The sequence below is a fragment of the Heteronotia binoei genome, chromosome 12 (assembly GCF_032191835.1).
Source record: "Heteronotia binoei isolate CCM8104 ecotype False Entrance Well chromosome 12, APGP_CSIRO_Hbin_v1, whole genome shotgun sequence".
NCBI lineage: Eukaryota > Metazoa > Chordata > Lepidosauria > Squamata > Gekkonidae > Heteronotia > Heteronotia binoei.
This window is the reverse complement of record NC_083234.1, coordinates 68,737,810-68,761,257: the sequence shown is the minus strand read 5'-3', so window position 1 is coordinate 68,761,257 and position 23,448 is coordinate 68,737,810. Positions and strand designations below refer to the sequence as shown.

General features: G+C 44.1%; 1 protein-coding gene across 1 annotated transcript in view; it reads left to right on the top strand.

Annotated features, from left to right (window-relative positions):
* The window catches only part of CDK5RAP2 (CDK5 regulatory subunit associated protein 2), a 190,150-nt gene that overhangs the window by 139,956 nt on the left and 26,746 nt on the right, over window positions 1–23,448 (top strand). Inside the window, exons 20-23 of the mRNA XM_060250867.1 lie at window positions 3,060–3,108; window positions 5,124–5,242; window positions 8,485–8,610; window positions 21,453–21,569. Of these exons, the coding sequence (XP_060106850.1) occupies window positions 3,060–3,108; window positions 5,124–5,242; window positions 8,485–8,610; window positions 21,453–21,569 (411 nt within the window). The remainder of the gene's footprint in view (window positions 1–3,059; window positions 3,109–5,123; window positions 5,243–8,484; window positions 8,611–21,452; window positions 21,570–23,448) is intronic.

The window sequence follows — 23,448 nt, the reverse complement described above, 5'->3', positions numbered from 1 at the left end:
CAGATTAAAGGCTTTAAAAAACTTCCAACTAAATCCATAATAATTCAATACAGTTATGCTGCCCGTAACACAAACAAAAAACCATAACCAACACCAGTGGTCTAGCATTAACAGACACTAGCCACTAACTCACCCTCCAACTCTGTTAACCCAAACTTGGGAAAACAACAACTATTTACTTAAAAGGATAAATTTGAAGCGGAAGTCTTCGTTACTGAAGACACCACACAACTAGCAACAACTACCAAATGGAGCTAATTAAAAAAAACTGAAGTTCTCCATTCTCCCTCTCTGCCAAAAATGCTTATATTTAACACTATCAACCCAGCAAAAATAAAATTTATAAACAGAATAACAGAGCCGAATGTATAGAAAGTTTATAATGAAAGGCCAAACAAAGCTGATCGAGTCAAGGCTAAAATGCCTAGAAAGCCACATATAATAAAACCTGTGCCTTTTACCAACTCAGGTTAGTGAATTAAAGATAATTACAGGCAAACTAATATACCATGTGTAACAGCATCAGATCTCGATCACAAAGTTATTGTAAGACTTAAGACACTATGATAAAAATACAATGAAACTTTAAACAGAACTATGAACGCTATTAAATACTGGTCTCCCCAAACACTCCCCACCAACTATCCTTCAGCCACTTATAAGCCTATGTAGGGAGATATGATGGTGAGGGAAACAAGTTTCCAAACCTTCATAGTAGCATAAGGCACAAACTGAAACACACATACATTCCCTACCCACCCTCTGTCTCACAGATTCATTTCCATTCAACAATTCACACAGGAAGGGAAAAGGTCCTGACAATTCATTAACTCATAGTAGAAAGAAATATATTGATATAAAACCCTAATCATACTATTCAAGTTTCTCACTCTGATCTACCCCCCCTCACTCACTCTCTCTCCCTCCCTCTCTCCCACTCCCTCACTCAACACCCAGCCTCCCCATTCCAGCTCCTACTCAAACCATATATTCCAAGTCACCCCATTCTTCCAATCATGCATACCCAATCAACCAAGAAGATTTCCTTTAATGAGTTGATTTGAATTAATAACTCCCTCACATTCATAACATTGTGTTCAAAAGATATAAATAACCAAAAAAAAAGGGGGGGGACCCCCCAATTTCGTATATAAACATTGCTTCATAGGCACGAAACAATCATCAGCATATTTCTAAGCCGTGACAGAGTTACACGTAGGCAAAGCTTATAAGTCAGCAGTTCAGTAGGCAAAGCTTATATGTCAGGGGGAAAAAAAAAAAGGGGGGGACGTCAAGAATCCACACAAAAAAGGGAAGATTTCTGCATAGCAACAGTTCCAGCGTTTAGCTTCTAGGAGAAACAGGCCGATCAGGACGGTTCATAGGCACACGACGCCATCTAGTGTCTGAAGTTATTGAGTGAACATGTGAAACTGCTTCTATAAGGCCGGTGGGAACAGGAAGATTCAAATCTCTCAGCATGCTTAGGCCTGAGTCAAGGCCTCCAGCGACAAACGACCGATCCTGTACAGTAACTTGCAGCTTGTACGAAGCAACCCATCGATATCTGATGTTTTCCCTGTTCAGGATTTCAATAATTGGCTTCAAAATTTTCCGCCTTTGCAAGGTTTCAGAAGACAAATCCTGTAGAATTTGGATGTTGTAATCTCCTAGCAGAAGTGGATTTATAGCCCGGGCTTTTTGCAGCAGCTTGGATTTAACTGAGGCAGAAGAGAAACGGACTAAAATGTCCCTAGGCAACGAAGTTTTCTGTGTGCGCAAAGGGCCAATTCTATAGGCAGCCTCCAGGGCACAAAGATCAGATTCAGAAAAACCCAATGCCTTTGATAGCCAGGAGGCTATAAGAGATTTTAGGTCAGAGGGAGAGGCAGAGTTCTCGGGGAGCCCGCGAATTTTAACATTCCCCATTTTCAGTTGGTTCTCAAGTGCAATAATTTTATCAGTGGCCCATTCATCTCTTTTATAAAAATACTGAGTGTCCTCCTGCACAGCACATGCCATGTTAAAAGCAGAATCTGCAGTCTCTGCCACCTTCTCTAAGGACGTTTTGAAACCCTCCAACTGAGCAGAAAGGGGCTGGATCATGGCAGATATTTTGTCAGTCATATTTTTTTCCAGTTTTTGAAAAGCCTCCATTACCTCAGAACGAAATGAAGCTAGGTCTGCTGCTGTGTTTTCCCCTTCTCCCGACGCCATCTTGCTTGCAGGGCTGCTTGCTTTTCCTGAGGCCTTAGCCTTAGGCTTTTTGGGAAAATAGTCTTTAACAGAGTTCCTTGGGTTTCTTTTTGATCTGGATTTTTGACCATCTACTGTTCCCATACTAATTAAAGAAAAAAAAGAAAACAAACAACAACGCTGGGCGCTTGCTTAAGTGGATTTGGCAGGGGTAAGTAAGGAGCTCTGTTTTCAGGCGTCCATTCCCTATGCGTGCGACGCCACGCCCCCCCAGTTATTTTCTTAAGCAGTTTTTTTTATCTTAAGCAAGTCCTCTGTCATTCATGGAGAACTTTTATGCTGATATCCGGGGCGTGGGCAAAGGATTATTATCACTGCTGAGAGAACTTGTGAGTCCCCAATACACTATCTTGTTCTCCTTTCAAAGCATCTAAACCCAGGGCAGGTGAACGTTTTTGGGGTGACTGTGTTGCCCACCATTGCTTCCAGAAGAAACTCCACCTCAATTCCAAATTTCCCTCCGTGGTTGTCCGAGCTGAAAACCAAGCTTGAAAAGAGGATTAAGATTCATAGGGATGTTGCCATGGAACGCCCACATGCATTGTGCTGCTATAATGGAAGTCTGTGAGTTATTTTAGTACATTGCTTTTATGGGCGACCTTGCGGTCAGTTTTAGATCTCAGACCCTGTAATTCTTTTTGCGATGATGACCCTTTGGGTAGCAGTTCCTCTTTTGTAGCAGCTGTGTTTTGGCGGTCCCTTGCCAGTCCTTTTCTCTTTGTTCATGGAAGTGACTTCAGTTAACAGAGCAATCTATCATCTTGACATTGTTTTGAAGGGCATCCATCTTTCCCTTTTTGCAGGAGAGTCATTAGATGATGAAATGACTAAACTTTACGGATTTGCCCAAAGGTAAGTGCATTGTTTGTTTTCGCTAATAGTGATTCCAACAGACAAGCCGAGCCTGGTCCTTGAATTCAAGGTGTATTGTAGTATTTGTACTTTCAATAAAAGAGGTAGAAAGGGATGGAGAGTCAGCCAGCAGACTCCGACCACACAGCTATGTTTTTACTGACCATCATTTTTCAGTCATTTTGGAATCCTACTGGACATGGTGATCCTGGACTCTTAGCACATTCCTGGATGCTACGGATTGTTCCCTCTGTGCCCTGTGACTGCAGACTCAGTGCAGACTGCAGATCAGGATGACAGATAAGCCACAATCACAGGGTGTGACTGCAAGACAAACCTCAATGGGTTTGAATTGGGTCTGTGCTCCTATGGGAGGGCTCCAGAGAATGGTGCATCTGCCACCTTGAGTTTCAGTATTTAAGGGTAACATATCATTAAAATAATAGAAAGATCCTTCTCAATGGGAGATTGCCCCGTGTGGTCTCCATTTAGTAGAAGACATTCTCCACTTTATAATGAGCATAGGAAGCATTGCCTTTGCTTTGATTTGGCTTCATGATTTTATCATATGGCCGGATCTGATTTAGAGTTTGTCGCTATGATATCACGATACATGATACATACAGCTATGAGAAGAGAGACCCTTCCATGTCAGAGTAAATGCCCAAAGTAGCATTGTGCAGGAACAAATGATGCAAGCAAAGTAGTTCCAAAACCCCTTTTTTTCCCTCATCCCTTTCTGTGTAGAAATACTGGCTATGAAAAATTTGGCTCTGATATACCCTTGATCTGAAATGGACCACATGGTCTGCAACAGGCATGTCTGTTTAGGGGAGTTGAGAAACTGCAGTGTTCCTTATAGAGAGCTTCAAGAGGGGATTGGATAAACGTATGGAGCAGAGGTCCATCAGTGGCTATTAGCCACCTGTTATTGATGGAACTTTCTGTCTGGGGCAGTAATGCTCTCTATTCTTGGTGCTGGAGGGGGGGGGGCGTGATGGAACAATGGGAGGGCTTCTAGTGTCCTGGCTCCACTGATGGACCTCCTCATGGCACCTGTTTTTTTGGCCACTGTATGACACAGAATGTTGGACCAGATGGGCCATTGGCCTGATCCAACATGGCTTCTCTTATGTTCTTATAACAATCAGCTCTAAGCCCCATGGGACTTCACTTTGCCCCCTGAGGGATGAATGGACCATCACAGTTAGTCTTTGTAGGATACAATCTATAGCAGGGGTGGCCAACAGTAGCTCTCCAGATGTTTTTTTGCCTACAACTCCCATCAGCCCCAGCCATTGGCCATGCTGGCTGGGGCTGTTGGGAGATGTAGGCAAAAAAACATCTGGAGAGCTACCGTTGGCCACCCCTGATCTATAGCATTCAGCCATGTATGAGGAGACCAGCATTAGAATGCCCCCTACTTCCCTGGTTGTTTTATTGCATTCTCCAGATGTTTTCCTCTTTTAGGAATCTCCTTGGCATACCCAAAGATAGGGTGATCACTTCCACCAGGATGAGAAACGTAGCATTTCATCAACTAACGATTGCTAGATCAGCAGTGTTTCTGTTTTATTTTACTTAAATATGTGTACAACACTTTTCTCCCCTCTGAGAATCCCAGTAGCTTGCAACATCCCTTGTCCCTCCTCCATTGTATCCTCACAGCAGCCCCATGTGGTATGTTAGGCTGAGAGAAAGTGACAAGCCCAAGGTCACTCAGTAAGCTTCCATGGCAGAGTAGGGATTTGAACTTGGGTTTCCCTAGTCTTGCAGTCTAAACGCTACGCCATGCTGGTTCCATTCCTTACTCAGGAATGGTTGATGAGATTGCTTCTCTTTCCAGTCTGCTCCGAGCGGTCAGGAAGCATACCCCTTGGAAGAGACAGTCAAGAGCTGGGTTGTGTTTCTTGAGCCAAGGGAATTTTCTTTCCCAAATGGTAAAGAATGCCTTCTTTTCACTAAGCAGTATGGAAATTTGACAGTAAAAAAAATTTCTCTTTTTCTCCATTTAGCATATCCAACTTTGAGATGGCAAAAAAATCACCTGTGTTGAACTCTCCAGAGCATAAGCAAGAAGACGTAGAGCGGGCGACGGAAGAGCAGGTGGTTGTGCCAGCCAGGTTTCCCCCAGGTAACTACTGTTTCTACTGAACATTAAGTGACAATCATGGAGGTCAGGAAAGAGCTAACTGAAAATCCCTGTCATTTCGGATTGAACGTTTATGATGCCTCTCATGATTCAGATTTCATTGAACTACTGCTTCTTATTATCCAGAATGCCTTCAGAATTTCGCTATCTCTCACCCACATTGGATAGAACTACTTTGGTCTTTGGATACGTCATCTCCACTTGGGGTTGCCAACTCTGGGTTCAGAAATACCTGGATATTTAGAGGCTGGGAGAGTAGGGTTTAGGGTATAATGCCCTGCAGTCCACCTTCTGAAGCAACCATTTTCTCCAGGATAACTGGAATAAAGGCTTTAAATAAATAGTAAAGAAGCAATTTGAGTAGCCTGCAGGTCAGTTCCAGATTTCCAGCCCCCTCCGGGAGGTTCAACAAAATACAAAGGGCATTGGAGTGAAACAATAATAAAGAATAACTAAGCAATGTGAGAACCAGGCCTTGAATATAGTATAAACATGCAAAGTTTAATCAATTTTTTTGTGTTATACGTATTTCGTAATACATACAAATCTGTGACTACATTCTTGAAGACTGCTCTCATACAGTCTTTCTATAAATATAAATCAAGGTCCATATAGCAGATAGATGCAATGGTGGGCTAGTTCACCTATCGTTTCCAAAATTCTTCTTCTGGAACCATTCGCTAATATTCAAGGTGCACATGGATTCGTCTGATGTAATCTTAAAATAATCAAGGAAACAGACAGACTTAACGATGTTAGTATTATGGGTCAAATTCTTAGCAACAGCTTTGGCAAGGATTGTGGCGCTTTGAGAGTATATTTCCCAGTGGCACATGTGAATTTTCCTTCTGGTTGTGAAACATCATCCAGCCCACCTAGTTTTTCTTGGTTTGCAAAGGGTGGAATGGATGTTAGAAGAGGCAGCAAGTGAGTTTGCTCCCAAGGAGGCCTTCTTCCCGTCTCCCTACATATTTTGCTCTCTTTACTCTTTGATGTGCAAGTTTGTACAGTTTTCTGCTTGATGTGCAAGTTTGTACAGTTTGCTGCTTTCCTCGAGTGCAAAATAAGTTGGCATCAGGTGTGGAAAAAAGGCAGATCTGTCTTTCCTGTCGAGCGATCCTGAACTCTGCTGCCCAGGTCGGGGAGGGGCAATTCCCTCCCCCACCCAAGCTTCAGGCTGTTCTTTTTCTCCAACCAGAAGGAAGTCACGTGTAACAGCCAGTATTTCATCCCACACCTTTGTTCTTTTATGCTCTCTCTCTCTTTCTAAAACCAGTCTTCTGGGTGATCTTTAAAAAGAAAAACAAAGTCTTGAAGAACAGACAATTGGCAAGTGATGATTAAATTACCTGATTTCTAGGGTATGAAAGGCGGGTGTAGAGTTTCCTTGGGATTAGCACATGCTACATAATTAATAGCGGGAGTGAGGCTTGACCTGGAAATATACTCTCAGCGCAGTTGATGCTTGCTGGTCCGTTCTGCTAGAAGCTCAGCTGAAAGCAGGCAGCGCTCCGAAAGCACTATTAAAAATAAAGCAGCCATCTTTCCGCTGGCTTTGCTGCCAAATAAGAATGGGCAGAGAACCCATGGGCTCCTGAGCGATGCAGAAATGTACAACAGGTGGGGGAAAACCTGTAGGCCTACCAAACAAAAGACTGAAGGTACGTTCCATAAACCTGGTAGAGGAGGCCTTTTTTGTGCAAAAGTTCAGATTCTAGCTGTATGTGAAGAAGTGAGCAGTGACTCAGGGAAGCTCCTGCCCTGCCTCAAATTTTGTTAGTCTTTAAGGTGCTCCTGCGCTCTTGCTCTTTTCGACTGCTCTGTGGCATTGTTGTGTTGCCAGCACGCACGGGCCAGAGGTAAAAATAGTGCATAAGCAGGATGAGCTGTCCTATGATTATAAAGGTTTTCTCCTCCTTTCTTTCCCTTCCTTTTACGGGCTTTCTACTGGACTTTTTCTTTCTCTCTTTTTTAAACCAAATGGTCTCGTGGAAACATCTTGTCTTCACGAGAATTGTGTGTGAGACATAGTTTTAATCTGGAACGAATTCTATCAGGGACACTGGTAAATATAAGAATTTTCATGTGCAAGTGTTAAATTTCTAAAAATCCAAAACAGTTTAAAATAGGCCTTGGGGGTATGTAAATATGCAAGAAGTTCCATGAAAACAGGAATTAGCCTCAGGCTGCAATCTTAGAATCATAGAATCAGAGTTGGAAGGAACCTCCAGGGTCATTTAGTCCAACCCCCTGCACAATGCAGGAAACTCACAAATACCTCCACCTAAATTCACAGGACCTTCATTGCTGTCAGATGGCCATCTAGCCTCTGTTTAAAAACCTCCAAGAAAGGAGAGTCTTGTGCATACCTATGAGACAGCATGGGGAAGCTGCTAGTTTTCTGGATTTTGACCCTAGAGCTGTCAGTTTAAATCCCCACTAAACCAAGAAACTTGCTAAGTGACCTAATACCAGTCATACTCTCTCAGCCTAACCTACCTGCTGTTGTAAGTATGATGTGGGAATGGAAAACTCTGCAAGCACATGAGGAACATGGTGATGGCCTTCCATGAATAACTGGGAGGGGTCAAGTCAGCTCAGCCCTGTATCATTCTTATTCTTTGGGTACCCCAAGCTAGAAAGCTTAGCCCTGGTTAGTATTTGAACAGGAGACCACTAAGGAAGCCCAGGGTTTCTGCACGGAGGCAGCCAATGGCAAACCACCTCTGATCATCTCTTGCCTTGAAAGCCCTATGGGATTGCAATACGTAAACTGCAACTTGATGGCAGAGAAGCCCCAAACAGTCTCACAATCAGTAGGGGCTCTGACCTTCTATCTGTTCTGGGAGTGAGGGGGAATGTATGCATCTCATGGTGCCTATCTGCCGCCTGCCCCCCCCCCCCCCAGGAGTCAACTGAGATTACAAGAGTACAGGAGGAAAGAGTTAAAGCCCGCACCTCCATACACATACACATGCACACAGTCCCACAATCTAAATTTGGGAGCCTGGAGATTGGGGGAGTCAAGAGATTCATTCATGAGCACCTTGTTTTCTCAACTAATTTGATCCTTTTTGAAAAAAAAATAAAATAAAATGGAGAGAAGCTTGGAGCACCAAAATGTAAAACTGGAATTCACAAATAGCTACTAACGAAGCATTATATGTAGTTTTCAAGACAGGAAATAGTTGTCTAAGTGCCATGTTTGCTCTTGTGCTGTTTAGAACTGTTAATGGAGCATCTCCAAGAGATTCGAATGCTGAGGCACCAGCTTGAAGAATCTATTAAAACCAATGATCGCTTGAGAAAGCAGCTTGAGCAGCAGGTGGCAGACTCCGCCCTGGACCAAGGTAACACATTTCAAGACTATGCCATGAAGTCAGCCGGAAGCAGAGCTCTGCAGAAGATGGGCTTCTGGATAGATAAAATCTCCAAGCCTGAATGCATGCTGATTGAACCTCAGCATGGGCACCTATCCAGCCATAGTAGTATTGATGGTTCCTCCTCTCCCTTCTATTAGTTTAGTGAAGTTGTAACCTGAATAGGGTTTGTATATGGACTGAAGGAGGATAAAATGTGTGCAGAAGAGAGTGTATTACATTGATGCTTCAGCAATTGAATTGGCTGCCTGTTTCAAGGTACACTTCTGGACTGTCTGCTCCTGAACCAGCCCTCCCTCTTTTTGTGGTCTGTCAGTGATGTTCTCCAAATCTCATTTCAGTTCAGTGCTTAGCTGACGTCCACCCGAAGCAGGGCCTTTTTAGTGGTTGCCTCAACAAGGCAGAACTCACTGTCCCTTAGAGGCACGTTTTTCTTCTTCACCAGTCTTTTTTTGGAGGCTGGCAAAGACTTTTTAAAAAATCTTCCGGGACTTTGGTATGGGATGGATGATTTTTTTTGAAATTTTGGTATTTCATACAGCTGCTGTGAGACTGATAATGTTTTACCAGGGTAACATAAAATAGCTGAAAGATTTTTCCTGTTTTCCTGTCTTGATTTTAATTGCGCACCACTTTGAAAACTTGGTTTAAAGTGTTGCAGTGTAAACAGTGAAATATACTAAGCCTTGTAGACTGAATTGTGTCTGCAATTTATTCCACATCAATGGGGAATATAATACCTGGTGCAGAATGTCGGATCTGCAGAATCTCAGCTGCATAAATGCCAGTTTAGTAGGGACCCAGAGCATGGTTGGAAAGCATGTGATCCATCCCCTTTATGAACATTACGGGTCCAGATCCAGTCAGTGCCCGCATGAGGAACTACAGGGGAATTCTAGGCCTTTCACATTGAACTTCTTGCTGGAAAGGTAGGCAAACAGATGGAGTTAAATAAATGTTTAGAGCCTGGGATGTTTTAATCCAAAAGTACTGTCACCTGTTTCAGCTACATAACGTAGGGCAGAAATTTTAGCCACTTTTTGGAGCTGTACAATAACACATCATTGTGAATGGCTGAGACAAGATGGATTTTTCAGGCCTACCAACATGAGAAGACAGAAATGAACCCCTCCTATCCTTTTTCACCTCTGCTGGTGTTGAAAAAATTGCAGCCCTTTAACATCGTCTCTCCATCTATTTTGTTGTTTAAATGGTCGCTACCTACAAATGACAGTTCCTCACAGGAGTAATTTACGCTGATGGAAAAGCATATATAAATGCCTCTGATTTTGTTCCTGAAGTATTTACACGCTGTTGGAAAGGCACCCGGTCCTCACAAAATGACCACACCTGAAACGGTTCCAGCTACTTTATGGCTTCATAAAAATTCAGGGTAAAAACGTCTGTTAATGCAGCAAGCGTATATTATCTTATGCCTTCCATCCGTCTCTCTGTTACTTTAGCAGATTTATCACAGTTTGATGGAAAAATCCAGAGAGGGAAAGGAACAGGACTATTAATGATAAGTAAGAGACGGCCCTCTTGCTTTTCGGGCTCTGAGCATGTGGCTAGATCAAGTGGCAAATTCCAGCTCAGTAATGTGTTTGACCTCAATTTGGCTGCTCACCTTCTTGCATATGCAGGAGTAACTGCCACATGAGAAAGCGAGTGATGTCACTGAAATGGGTCATATGAATTTATGTAGCTCATAATTTTTGGATGAATTACATATCAGCCCCTATTTCCTGGGATGTTCCTCCATCAGCTCAGAATGTAAAACGTGCTTTAGCACATCTGTAGAATCGGCTTTTAGTATAATTCTTTTTCTCCATTTGTGGACAGAAAACTCAGACAAAACGAGGCAAACACCCCCAAGGAGATTTTTAAGGCCTGAGTGCAAACTGAAGACAAGTCCAAGGATGTTTTGGAGCTTTAGGAAAAACAGAAGTGATGTAGTCCCTGAGCTTGTCTGCCAGCATCTGGGAAGCTCTCTAACGTAGATGGCTCTCAGCTTTGCAAACACATTTTTCTATCTGTTGTTTTTTCTCATTTTTTTCTTGACCAGTAAAATCACCCCCCCCCCCCAAACACATACATACATACACATACACACATTACAAAAGGGCTGAATATTAATTAATGACAGATAATATTTTTAAAATGCCGGCACAGTAGTGGTGGATTGTAGAGCACCACCTGGAAAAAACAGAATAAGTTATCAAGGAGGTTCATACCATTGCAGGTAGCTCTTGAGAGTCCCAGACCATTTATTTCTTTGCTTAAGGCTCAGACAAAACTAGGCAAACACCCCCAAGGAGACTTTTATGGCCTGAGTGCAAACTTTTTAAAGAGTGCAAACAAAGTTGAACAAATCCCAGGTGTCAGGTTACCATGGCACCTAGAAGTTCCATTGCATTATCTATTATTTTCTGCAGTCATTTATTGTAAGAACCTCTTGATGATTCTTCATAGAGGTACAGATTTTATTTAGGTAAAGGATAGAGGTTAGCTCTTTGTTGTCATGACAGTGGGTGCAATCACATGAGAGATTTGGCCCAACCTAGCCACACCTCCCCTCTAGATTAAACAGGTGTGATCACATGTACACATCTGCCCCCCGCATCCTGCCTGTACTTACCTCCTTGTAAGATGGACTGGGACTGAATTAAACAGCCACTGGGAACTTCTTGGTAGTAAAACTCTGAAGCTCATGCAGGGTACGTTTCCTGGCAGTCTGAACGGCAGGGGCATGCAATGCTTGTGCTCTGCACATGCAGTAGCAGTCTGAATGTTCCTTCTGCACGTGTGCAGCCCATGCCTCTCCTGGAAGCAGGGCAGGTGCTGTGTGATTGCCATGGCACACATCTAAGAACACTGGCCTTTTCAAAGCTGTGTCAAATTCCTTGTCTGATCCCATCCGAAGAGAGTTACCCCATGTTTAATTATATGCTATGGCACTTTTGTTAAAGCTTTAAAAAGTTACAAGTAGCTGTGAAGAGTTTAGGATTAGAGATTTTTTTGTAGCAATGGCTCCGACATTTTTGAGATGGATCATAAAGCCAAGGAAAAGCCAAAGAAAATTTATCATGGCCTGGTCAGTCAGTCAATAAAACTTGGCAGCATAGTTTGTGGAAGCTATTAGCAGTTTCTCATAAAACCGCAGAATATAAAGCCAATGAAAATCAGACAGGGAGACCTACTGACCCATGCTCAACTGCTGTTCACATGGAACCCTCCGCCTTCGAAATGGCGCTCACCTATCTCTCAGGACCGACTGACCCATGTTCAACTGCTGTCGTCAGGGAAACCAGCACAAGGAATAAGATAAAATAAATAATTGAGCCAAGGCAAGGCTGTAGTAGAAATTCAACAGAGAACCTGCCCAATCACAATCAAATATGGTTGGAGGCAGCGGAAGTTATTAAGCAGCTTTGTTCTCTAGGTTTCTTGATGCAGAATCAGGCTAGAGTTGGTGTTTATGTAGGGGGAGGAGGTGTGGCCTGTCATTTGGATAGCTCTCTTTCCAGGTACTTAGTTGTTCAAGCAAAGTGTCGGTTTTAAGTTACTACGTAGAACTGGGTACACTTTACAGATTTTTGGATTTATGCACAGTTTGCTGAACATGGTTGGTGGACCTGAGAGCGACAAGCAGTTTTCGTGACTGGCATGTGGCTTTCACTAAAGCACATCTTTTGGTGAGCATCCCACCTATTATTTAAGGATTTTGTTAATGGTTTTTGACATGCATTTTGACTGTGTAACTCGATGGTCGGTTGTCTGGCTCTACTGTCAGATTAGTGGGGGACAGAGGAAGACATGGAGTTGGGACAGTGAATTTGCCAGGTAATGGGAGAAGACTCAGACAAGTTGTACCTGTACCTTGTCCTAGTCCATCTTTCAACCAACAAGACCTGAGTAATCATGCCAGACAGCTGTTGGACTTGAAAGTGCTGTTACTGAAGGCCCAGGGACTCTGAGCTAAATCATTTACCATCCAGGAACTGACCTGATTGGAGATGAGATTGAAGGAGGTGGGAGTTATTGACCAGCTTTGTCCACTGGGTTTCTCAGTGCAGAATCAGGCTAGAGTTGATGTTTATGTAGGGGGAGTTGGTGTGGTCTGTCATTTTGATAGCTTTCTTTCCTGGTACTTACTTGTTCAAGCAAAGTACCAGGTAGAACTGGGTACATATGACAGATTTTGGAGTGTCAGTGCATTGCCCTGCTGCTTAATAGTTTCTCTGCCTGAGGCATTTGATGATGCTGGATTTGGTGTCAATAATAGCCCCCAGGCTGCTGAAACTTCAGTAGTCATCCTGGTTCCCCTGAGTGGTGTGACTTAGCATTTCATGGCCTCCATGACAACCATGGGGCTCTCCCATAATATCTTAATTCCTATGCCTAGACTAGACCATGTGGTTTTCTTTGCTGGCTCATTTGGTCTAGTTCAGGTGTGAAGGGGATTTCAGTGAATTTTTTATCCTAAACGGACCGTTGCCTGGAAATGTTTACACCAGGGGTGTCAGACATCTGGCCCATGGGCCAGAATCGGCCTGCCCAGGGCTTTAATCAGGCCCCCAGGGCTCTTTTCTCCCCCTCCCCACTCCTGTCCTCACCGTTTGAAGCTTCAAGACTGGTGAAGTTCCCTTTTCTTTCATTTCCCTGCCTTTTTTGCCTTGTCTTTGCAGGCTGCAACACAGACTGAGCTGCAAGGAAAATGTGAAACAGACTCTTCATCAAAGCCTTGAGGAGAACATGGAGTGGATTTTCCATTGTCACGGTGCCCAGATAGATAGGGTCCAAGGACCTTGATGGAAGATCTATGCCATGTTTTCCTTGTAGCTTTGTCTGTTCTGCAATGTGTTTCAATGAAGTGAGAGCCGGTCTGGTGTAGTGGTTAAGTGTGTGGATTCTTATCTGGGAGAGCCGGGTTTGATTCCCCACTCCAGCCCCACAAAGTCCCATTTGTGTCAGTTCCGGCCCTCCTAACAAATGACTTTGACACCCCTGGTTTAGATTCACAGAGACATGGAATCTGTGGAGGGCCAGGGACATATTTGGATGGTCTGCCTCTAGAATCAGATAGATCTGGATGTATTCCAGACATCCCTTAGGAAGCGTTTGGCCAATTTGGTTGGTGCTCATGTCCACACCTTGCTCAGTGTATGGAATGGTGGCGTGACAAGGGCAATTGATATGAGCCTGACATTCTCTGCCTTCTCATCAAGCCACTGTACACCTTTGGGTTTTAGATGAGCTCCTGATAATGAAATGGGTTTGTAATCATTTCAAAATGCAGCCGCTAGACTACTAGCAGGTATTACTTACAGCCTTATTCAGGGTGGTGGTTTGCTTCTGTAAGCGCAAATCAAAGTACAGGTGTTGGCCTTTCAGTTCCTGCACTGCCTGCAAGCAGGGTATACAGAGGGCCACTTCCTTCCATATACAATGAAGGATTTGTTAACCAGTCTCCGTGGGAAGTTGAGGTAGCCAGTTAACCCAATATGGTAGTTATCAAAGCTTTTACTACCCAGTGGTCCTAAGTGGTTGACAGTCATGACCAGGACTGTGAAACAATATGAAGTTGCACTAGAGACAGGGCCTTCTCAGTAGGTGCACCCAATTCTGGAATTCCTTCCCTACAAAAACTCCCTTTATGCCAAGCTTATGTTCTTTTAGGTATCAAGTGAAAATGTTTCTGTTTTCTCACGACAGTTGGTTTTAACCGTCCTACCTTGATCTGTATGGGCCAGGCTAGCCCAGTCTCACCAGACTTCAGAAGTTAAGCAGGGGCTAGCACTGGTTAGTGTTTGGATGGGAGACCACTAAGAAATGACAGGGTCTCTATGCAGAAGCAGACAATGGCAAAACCACCTCTGAACATCTTTGCCTTGAAAACCCTATGGGCTTGCCATAATTCAGCTGTGTCTTGAAGGCACAAATAAATAAATAAATAAAAATCTGATATGTCTGATCTGTGGATTTTAAGCTCACTTTAATGCTAATTATGACCTTATTTTAATCTCATGTCCTTTATCTCTGGTTTTAAAATTAATGGTTATCCCCCGTTTAATTTTTCAGGTTTTTTTATTACATATATTGAATGTTGCCTCAGATAAAAAAAAATTACAAAGGGGCAGGATGTAAATGTTTTAAAATAAACAAATTATCTGGTTGTTCACTGTGGGAAGCTGCAAGCTGGAGTGGACAAAGTTGGTCTGATTTAAGAGGTTGTCCTTGAAAGGGCAGCTGTTGTAAGAGCTCTCTCAGCCCCACCTACCTCACAAGTTGTCTGTTGTGGGGGGAGAAGATATGGGAGATTGTAAGCTGCAGTACTGCAGTCCTAAACTCTGCTCACAACCTGAGTTCGATCCCTGGTGGAAGCTGGGTTTTCAGGTAGCCGGCTCGAGGTTGACTCAGCCTTCCATCCTTCTGAGGTCAGTAAAATGAGTACCCAGCTTGCTGAGGAGAAAGTGTAGATGACTGGGGAAGGCAATGGCCAACCACCCCGTAAAAAGTCTGCCGTGAAAACGTTGTGAAAGCAACGTCACCCCAGAGTCGGAAATGACTGGTGCTTGCACAGGGGACCTTTCCTTTCCTTTGTTTTTATGCCAAATGCAGAGATACTCAAAATCTGGAATTTAGACTTAAGAACATAAGAACATAAGAGAAGCCATGTTGGATCAGGCCAACGGCCCATCAAGTCCAACACTCTGTGTCACACAGTGGCAAAAAATGTTATATACACACATACACTGTGGCTAATAGCCACTGATGGACCTGTGCTCCATACACTGTGGCTAATAGCCACTGATGGACCTGTGCTCCATACACTGTGGCTAATAGCCACTGATGGACCTGTGCTCCATATTTTTATCTAAACCCCTCTTGAAGGTGGCTATACTTGTGGCCGCCACCACCTCCTGTGGCAGTGAATTCCACATGTTAATCACCCTTTGGGTGAAGAAGTACTTCCTTTTATCCGTCTTAACCTGTCTGCTCAGCAATTTCATCGAATGCCCACGAGTTCTTGTATTGTGAGAAAGGGAGAAAAGTACTTCTTTCTCTACTTTCTCCATTCCATGCATTATCTTGTAAACCTCTATCATGTCACCCCGCAGTCGACGTTTCTCCAAGCTAAAGAGTCCCAAGCGTTTCAACCTTTCTTCATAGGGAAAGTGCTCCAGCCCTTTAATCATTCTAGTTGCCCTTCTCTGCACCTTCTCTAAAGCTATAATATCCTTTTTGAGGTGCGGCGACCAGAACTGCACACAGTACTCCAAATGAGACCGCACCATCGATTTATACAGGGGCATTATGATACTGGCTGATTTGTTTTCAATTCCCTTCCTAATAATTCCCAGCATGGCATTGGCCTTTTTTATTGCAAACGCACACTGTCTTGACACTTTCAGTGAGTTATCTATCATGACCCCAAGATCTCTCTCTTGATCAGTCTCTGCCAGTTCACACCCCATCAACTTGTATTTGTAGCTGGGATTCTTAGCCCCAATGTGCATTACTTTGCACTTGGCCACATTGAACCGCATCTGCCACGTTGACGCCCACTCACCCAGCCTCAACAGATCCCTTTGGAGTTCCTCACAATCCTCTCTGGTTCTCACCACCCTGAACAATTTAGTGTCATCCGCAAACTTGGCCACTTCACTGCTCACTCCGAACTCTAAATCATTTATGAACAAGTTAAAAAGCATGGGACCCAGTACCGAGCCCTGCGGCACCCCACTACTTACCGTCCTCCACTGCGAAGACTGCCCATTTATACTCACTCTCTGCTTCCTATTACTCAGCCAGTTTTTGATCCACAAGAGGACCTGTCCTTTTACTCCATGATTCTCAAGCTTTCTAAGGAGCCTTTGATGAGGAACTTTATCAAAAGCTTTCTGGAAGTCAAGGTAAACAACATCTATCGGGTCTCCTTTGTCCACATGTTTGTTCACCCCCTCAAAGAAATGCAACAGGTTAGTGAGGCAAGATCTTCCCTTGCAGAACCCATGCTGAGTCTTCCTCAATAACCCGTGTTCATCAATGTGCCTACTCATTCTGTCCTTGATAATGGTTTCTACCAACTTTCCCGGTATTGAAGTCAGACTGACTGGCCTGTAGTTTCCCGGATCTCCTCTGGAACCTTTTTTAAAGATGGGGGTGACATTTGCTACCTTCCAGTCCTCAGGAATGGAGGCAGATTTCAATGAAAGATTACAGATTTTTGTTAGAAGATCCACAAGTTCAACTTTGAGTTCCTTCAGAACTCTCGGATGTATGCCATCCGGACCCGGTGACTTATTAGTTTTTAATTTGTCTATCAGTTGTAGGACCTCCTCATTTGTCACCTCAATCTGACTCAGGTCTTTCAACACCCCTTCCAAAATTAGTGGTTCTGGGGCGGGCAAAAAGTTCTCGTCTTCTACAGTGAAGACGGAGGCAAAAAATTCATTTAGCTTTTCAGCCATTTCCCTATCCTCCTTCAGTAATCCTTTTACCCCATGGTCATCCAAGGGCCCCACTGCCTCCCTGGCTGGTTTCCTACTTCTAATATATTTGAAGAAAGTTTTATTGTTGGTCTTTATGTTTTTTGCAATATGCTCCTCATAGTCCCTTTTTGCCTGCCTGATCACAGTCTTGCATTTGATTTGCCACAGCCTGTGTTCCCTTTTACTAATCTCACTTGGACTGGTTTTCCACCGCTTAAAGGAGTCCTTCTTACCTTTTACAGCTTCCATTACTTTATTTGTTAACCACGCAGGCCTTTTCTTATGCCTGTTTGTGCCTTTCCTAACTTGTGGTATGTATTTTATCTGAGCTTCTAGGATTATAGTTTTAAATAGCGTCCAAGCTTTCTCAAGGGTTTTGACCGTATGTACCTTTCCTTTCAGTTTCTTCCTCACATGCCTCCTCATCTCAGTGTATTTACCCCTTTTAAAGTTAAACGTGGTTGTGGTGGTCTTTTTGGACAACTCCCTATTTATACAAACGGTGAAATCAATAACATTATGGTCACTGCTCCCAAGCGGCGCAATCACTTTTACATCTCTCACCAAGTCTTGGGCATTACTTAGGACCAAATCCAGGATCGCCCCACCCCTGGTAGGTTCTGAGACCATCTGCTCCATAGCACAGTCATTGAGAGCATCAAGAAACTCAATCTCTTTCTCTCGACCAGAACACATATTGACCCAATCAATCTGCGGGTAGTTAAAATCACCTATTACAACACAGTTTTTACGTTTAGCCGCTATCTTTAAGCCTTCCATCATATTATAATCGTCCTCTCTCTTTTGATTTGGTGGGCGATAACAAACTCCCATAGTTAAATTTCCTTTTGGGCCCTCTATTTCAACCCAAAGCATTTCTAAAAGGGAATCTAATTCTCTGATCTCAGCCTTACTGGACCGTATATCCTCTCTGACATACAGAGCCACCCCACCTCCAACCCTTCCCTCCCTATCCTTCCGATATAGCTTATATCCAGGAATCACCGTGTCCCACTGATTCTCCTCATTCCACCAAGTTTCTGAAATTCCCACAATGTCTATGTTTTCTCCCAGCACTAAACATTCCAATTCACCAATTTTACTTTGAACACTTCTAGCATTTGCATACAAACATCTATAATTTCCCAGGCGAGCTAGGCCCGCCACCTTCCTCCTGCCGCCTCGAGACACTGGCAGACAGTCCATATTGTTTGTCACCTTCACAGTGGACAACTCCGGTCCGTTACCCGGTAGAAAAATAGCAGCTAACCCTTCATCTCTTTGAGACGAGTCCTCCCGAACCAGAGACATTTCATCTCCTGTCGGCTTTCCCCCAAGATTTAGTTTAAAAACTGCTCTGCCACCTTTTTGATTTTAAGCGCCAGCAGCCTGGTTCCATCCGGGGACAAGTGGAGACCGTCTCTTTTGTACAGCTCCCGCTTGTTCCAGAAAGCATCCCAGTGCCTAACAAACTTAAACCCTTCCTCCTTACACCATCGTCTCATCCACACATTGAGACTTCTAATTTGTGCCTGTCTCTCCTGCCCTGCACGTGGAACAGGTAGCACTTCCGAGAAGGCTACCTTGGAGGTCCTGGCCTTAAGTCTCCCGCCTAGCAGCCTAAATTTTTCCTCCAGGACCTCACGACTGCATTTCCCCACATCGTTGGTGCCAACATGCACCACGACCACAGGCTCCTCCCCAGCACTGTCTATCAGTCTATCTACTACACGCGTAATGTCCGCTACCTTCGCACCAGGCAGGCAAGTCACCATACGGTCAGTACGCGGTTTCGCCACCCGGCTGTCTACTTGCCTAATGATCGAATCACCAACTACTAATACCCCCCCTCTCCCCCTGCTCAGGGATGGTTCCTTGGCGCGAAAGGATTCCCGCTCACCGACCGAAGAAGAGGTCCCTTCTGAGGGCGCATTCCCCTTATCCTCAGCACGGTGCCCTGTTCCCTCTCGACCCTCACGCTCTCTGGCAGCAACGGGGCTGCTACGTTCAGAGCGGGGCTCATCTAATATGCCCCCGAGAGTCTTCCCCAAGTGCCTAACTGACCGTCTCTGCTTCTCCAGGGCAGTCACCTCGGCCTCAAGGGTACGAACTCGTTCCCTGAGGACCAGGAGCTCCTTGCATCGAGCACACACCCAAGACTTCTGTCCTTTGGGCAGATAGTCATACATGTGACACTCAGTGCAAAACACTGGAAAGCCCCCAACCCCCTGCTGGCATTCTATCTTCATTGTATATATATATATATATATATATTAAAATATACAGTCCTCTTTAAATGCTGTTTAAGTGGCTCCCCTTCTGGCGGGTCAACTTACCTAAACTTACCTTATTGGGAACTTACCTTATTTGGAGAACAAGGAAGCCAGGGATCTGGGTTCCTGCTCCTTAGAGAGCCCCTAGGCGAAGAGCCACAGGCCAAGAGCCCTTTAGCTCTCGCCCTTTGGCAAGGCGCAGCTTAAAATGCAAAGAGGTGGAGCAGGGCACTCCTCAGCAATCACTCTCAATCAGCAGCAATCACTCTCAATCTCTTTCACCCTTAAGGCAGTCAACCAAACAAAGAGCAGTCAACCAAACAAAGAGCAGTTCCCCAGCTATCACACCTTAGAATTTTAGGCAGCCCCACAAACCTTAGAATGTAGTCCTTCAAAACTCAGAAATTCTCAGCAATTTCTCCAGCTGTCTCAGCTATCAGAGCTGCTCTGCTCTGCTCCTCCCAGACCTCTGTGAGATGTGACTTGTAATTGTATAATTTCCACAAGTAAGGAGAGATGCATGTGCCTATACATATACACACAGAATATCTGTATTAGAACATAGTTTTATATACAAGCTGGACTTTCAGAAGTAGATCCCCAGCTGACGCTTGTAGCAGAGGAACTCCCCTTTGAGATAATGACAGCTGAAAAACACAGTGAATGTGAACTGTTTTTCCTTGGAGCCAGTTTAATCCATTGTCACTTTCATCCATCAAATCTTCAAACATCTCCGCAGCCTAGGCACTGACTCTCTTGTTATAAATAAAAGTTGGGTGTCTCAGCACTTTGGAATCATCAGCTGTTACTTATCACCAGCCAAGGCTCCCAAACTGAGTCATGAGAAAATAGTCTGAGCTGCTTCAAGGATAATCACTACTCCAGCTGACTTCAGTGGAACGCACCTGCCAGTATTCACGACCGATATGAAGGAATGGAGAACTTAACTGATGAGCTCAGCCTGATCTGGGGCCCAGTCAGAAGACCCAGATACGAAAACAGGCAAAGCCTGTGCTCTGCCACTGAGCTATGACAGATTCCCATAATTTACAGGCATTAGCATTCCTCTGCTTTCTCCCGTCCTCTGTTCTGAGACGCTTTAACCGGAGATGCAGTTGATCAGTTTTATTTTATTTTTATTATTGGGGTCTATATCCTGCCCATCCCACCAAGGCAGGCTCAGGGCGGTTAACAACATAAAAAACATATACATTAATTCATTAAAATCCTAAAAATTCATCAGAATAGCAAATTGCAATTTAAACAACATTGATTAAAACACAAGATGGCTGTATTCCCGAAGTCGCTCCGCAACCGATCCGAGTCTCCTCTGTTATAAAGATGCATCATTCTAAATCACGCTACTGGTCCAGGACGGTCCGCTTGACAGTGGCTTCCTGCAGTCTCACAGTCTTTTTCACCCTTCGATACCTAAGATCCTTTAAGATGAGACTAGCATCTCCTGCAAATCAGGAGCACTGCCGCTGAGCGATGAACCGTCTAGCCCTGCATTGTTTATTCAGACTGACAGCGGCTGTCTCAAGCCCTAACCCGGGGACATGCTCCTTGCAAAGTCTGTGCAGCTGCTGCTCAAGCAGACGCAATCCCCCTTCAGCAGGGAGATCAGCCGGGACTTACAGAGCACAGAACTCACATCCTTCTTTGGAAATGCAGTAATTTACAAGGTGTTGAAAATGCCTGCAATCTGTCTTTCTGCAATCTCTGGCTCTAGGCCCAAGATAAGTGTGGCGGTGTCTGTACCCAACACTATTATCTGCCAGGGATAATTTGCAATTTTGTTGATATTAGCCGAGCATCAGACGCATCATTAAGATGGCTTGCTCAGAGCCCACCTGTATTACCTCTCGCTGTAGTGATGATAACCTTCAGAATATATAGGGGATAAATAGCTTTCACAGCATGTGGTGTTCTCTACCTCCTCCCCCCCCCCCCCGCATTGTTTAAATTGTTCTTGTCGAGGGAAGTTTAATCTTTACTGACCTCGAGATGACTCATAAATCATTTTTTATGTATATATTTATAGGTTCTGCAAACGTTTGTATCCATGGCTCGGAGCAACATAATTCCCTGACTTCTGAAATTCATTTCCTGAGGAAGCAAAATCAGCTTTTGAATGTAATGCTGGCAAAAGGATCTCGAGGTAAGATAAGACAGCTCGATGCTAAGGAAACAGGACAAAATTTGAAGAGGGCCTATCATTTGAATAAGGACAGAAAATGAGAGGACGATATTTTTGTAACATTCTAAACAGTATGCTTCAGATGGCCTATTTGTTACTTTACTGTTAGGCATTATAGCAGCTGCTGCATTCGACAGATTCTTGAGAGCATCCATTTTGATTTTTTATTTCTTTTACAAAGACATCATGGCTTTGTGTCAGGTCAGGCCGCCTGCCTGGTTTGCTGGCATAAACAGCAGTCCAGCAGAAACCCATGGCTCAGATAGTACACTGCTGCAAAAGGGGATCACTTCTGCCCCAATGTGCAGCATTCTGTGATCTCTGTCCCCCCTCACTGTCTGCCCTGCCACTTAACGCTTTTCCTCTAAGCCCTGTTCTTTGTGCCCTTACCTTCAGAGGTGAAATAAGTAGTAACTAGAGACAGAGCATTTTCAGTGGTGGCCCTCTGCTTTTGGAATGCCCTTCCCCCCTGAAATTTGCTTTGAGCCTATCAAAATGTCTTTTCAGTTCCAGGCCAAAAAAGTCCCTTTACCCAGCTTTTTAACTAAGAGTTTTAAAAAAATCTTTTTGGCTGTTTATGATCGGATTCTGGTCTGTTTTATTGATATTTTTAAGGTGCTCAGGATGGCTTTATGTTGGTTTTATGCCATAAATAAATATATGAATCTAATATATTGTTATTTGTGGTCCAGTCTGTTACTTCCGCAGGGGATTATTTATCTATCAAAACATTTCTGTCTACTTTTTGTTGAAGCCCCAAGGCATTTTACAGATTTTTTTTAACGGCAGCAATAAAAACATTACACTTATATGGGGTCAGACCATTAGGCCATCTACCCCAGTATTATCTATTCTGATCAGCAACAACTCTCCAGGCGGGTAAACTGTTTCTCAGCAGCTACTACCCAAGATCCTTTAAAAGTTAAGGATTGATCCAGGAGCTTCTGCATGCAAAACCAGTGCTTTACTACTGAGCCAGGGCCCTTCCCAAATTAAAATCAATCTTTACATTAAAAAAGACCTGGCTGGGCAGTGAGGAGAGGTTTTGCTTCTCCCTCCCCTTCCCATGATTGGTCATCCCTCTTGGCTTCTGCTGGCCACTGGTTGGCTACCAGGAGGCCAGCTGAATTGGGACTCCCAACCACTTGACTCATCTCTGCCTCCCATCAGCCCTCTCTCTCCAAGAAGCTGTCTTTTCTTCTCCTCCTTTCTGCTGACCTCCTGACTCCCCTGAAAGCATCATGTCACTTCTGCCTCTGCCATTGCCGTCTTCCTTGCATCCAAGCCTGGTTCCTGAAGCCGCCGGAGCATTTTAACCCACAACAGTAGTATGGGGCTGGTGCTGCTGTGGCCTCCACCATCCCTTCTTCCAGCTGCTCCAGGCCACATACGCTGGTGTGATGAGTCCAGGGCCAGGGTGGGTTGTATGCTGAAACTGATCCACAGAGTTGGATTGCAATACTTTTTCATTGCATTGCTTTGCATGCAAATTTTAAAGAAAGTCTAACTCCCATCAACAATTTTGCTTTTGGTGGAGTTTTTCCAGATGTGGCTTTCATGGTGGCAGAACTTTGACTTGCAATCAGATAAATTCCCTGAACATACCTATCTAGGGCCAAACACCCATTTGAAGGTGGATCCTTCAAGGTAGCCTTTGGATGTAAGGAAGGGGAAAAACTAGGAGAAAGAATGGGTCATAACTGTTGGCTCTAATACCTCTCCTGTCGTTTCAGCCGAGGCCAGCTATGGGAATATTGGACATAGCTTGCTTGTGTCCATCCCAGGAACACCTAGCTGGCCATAAATGGAAAAATGATAGTGGACATGGGTGGACCTTTGG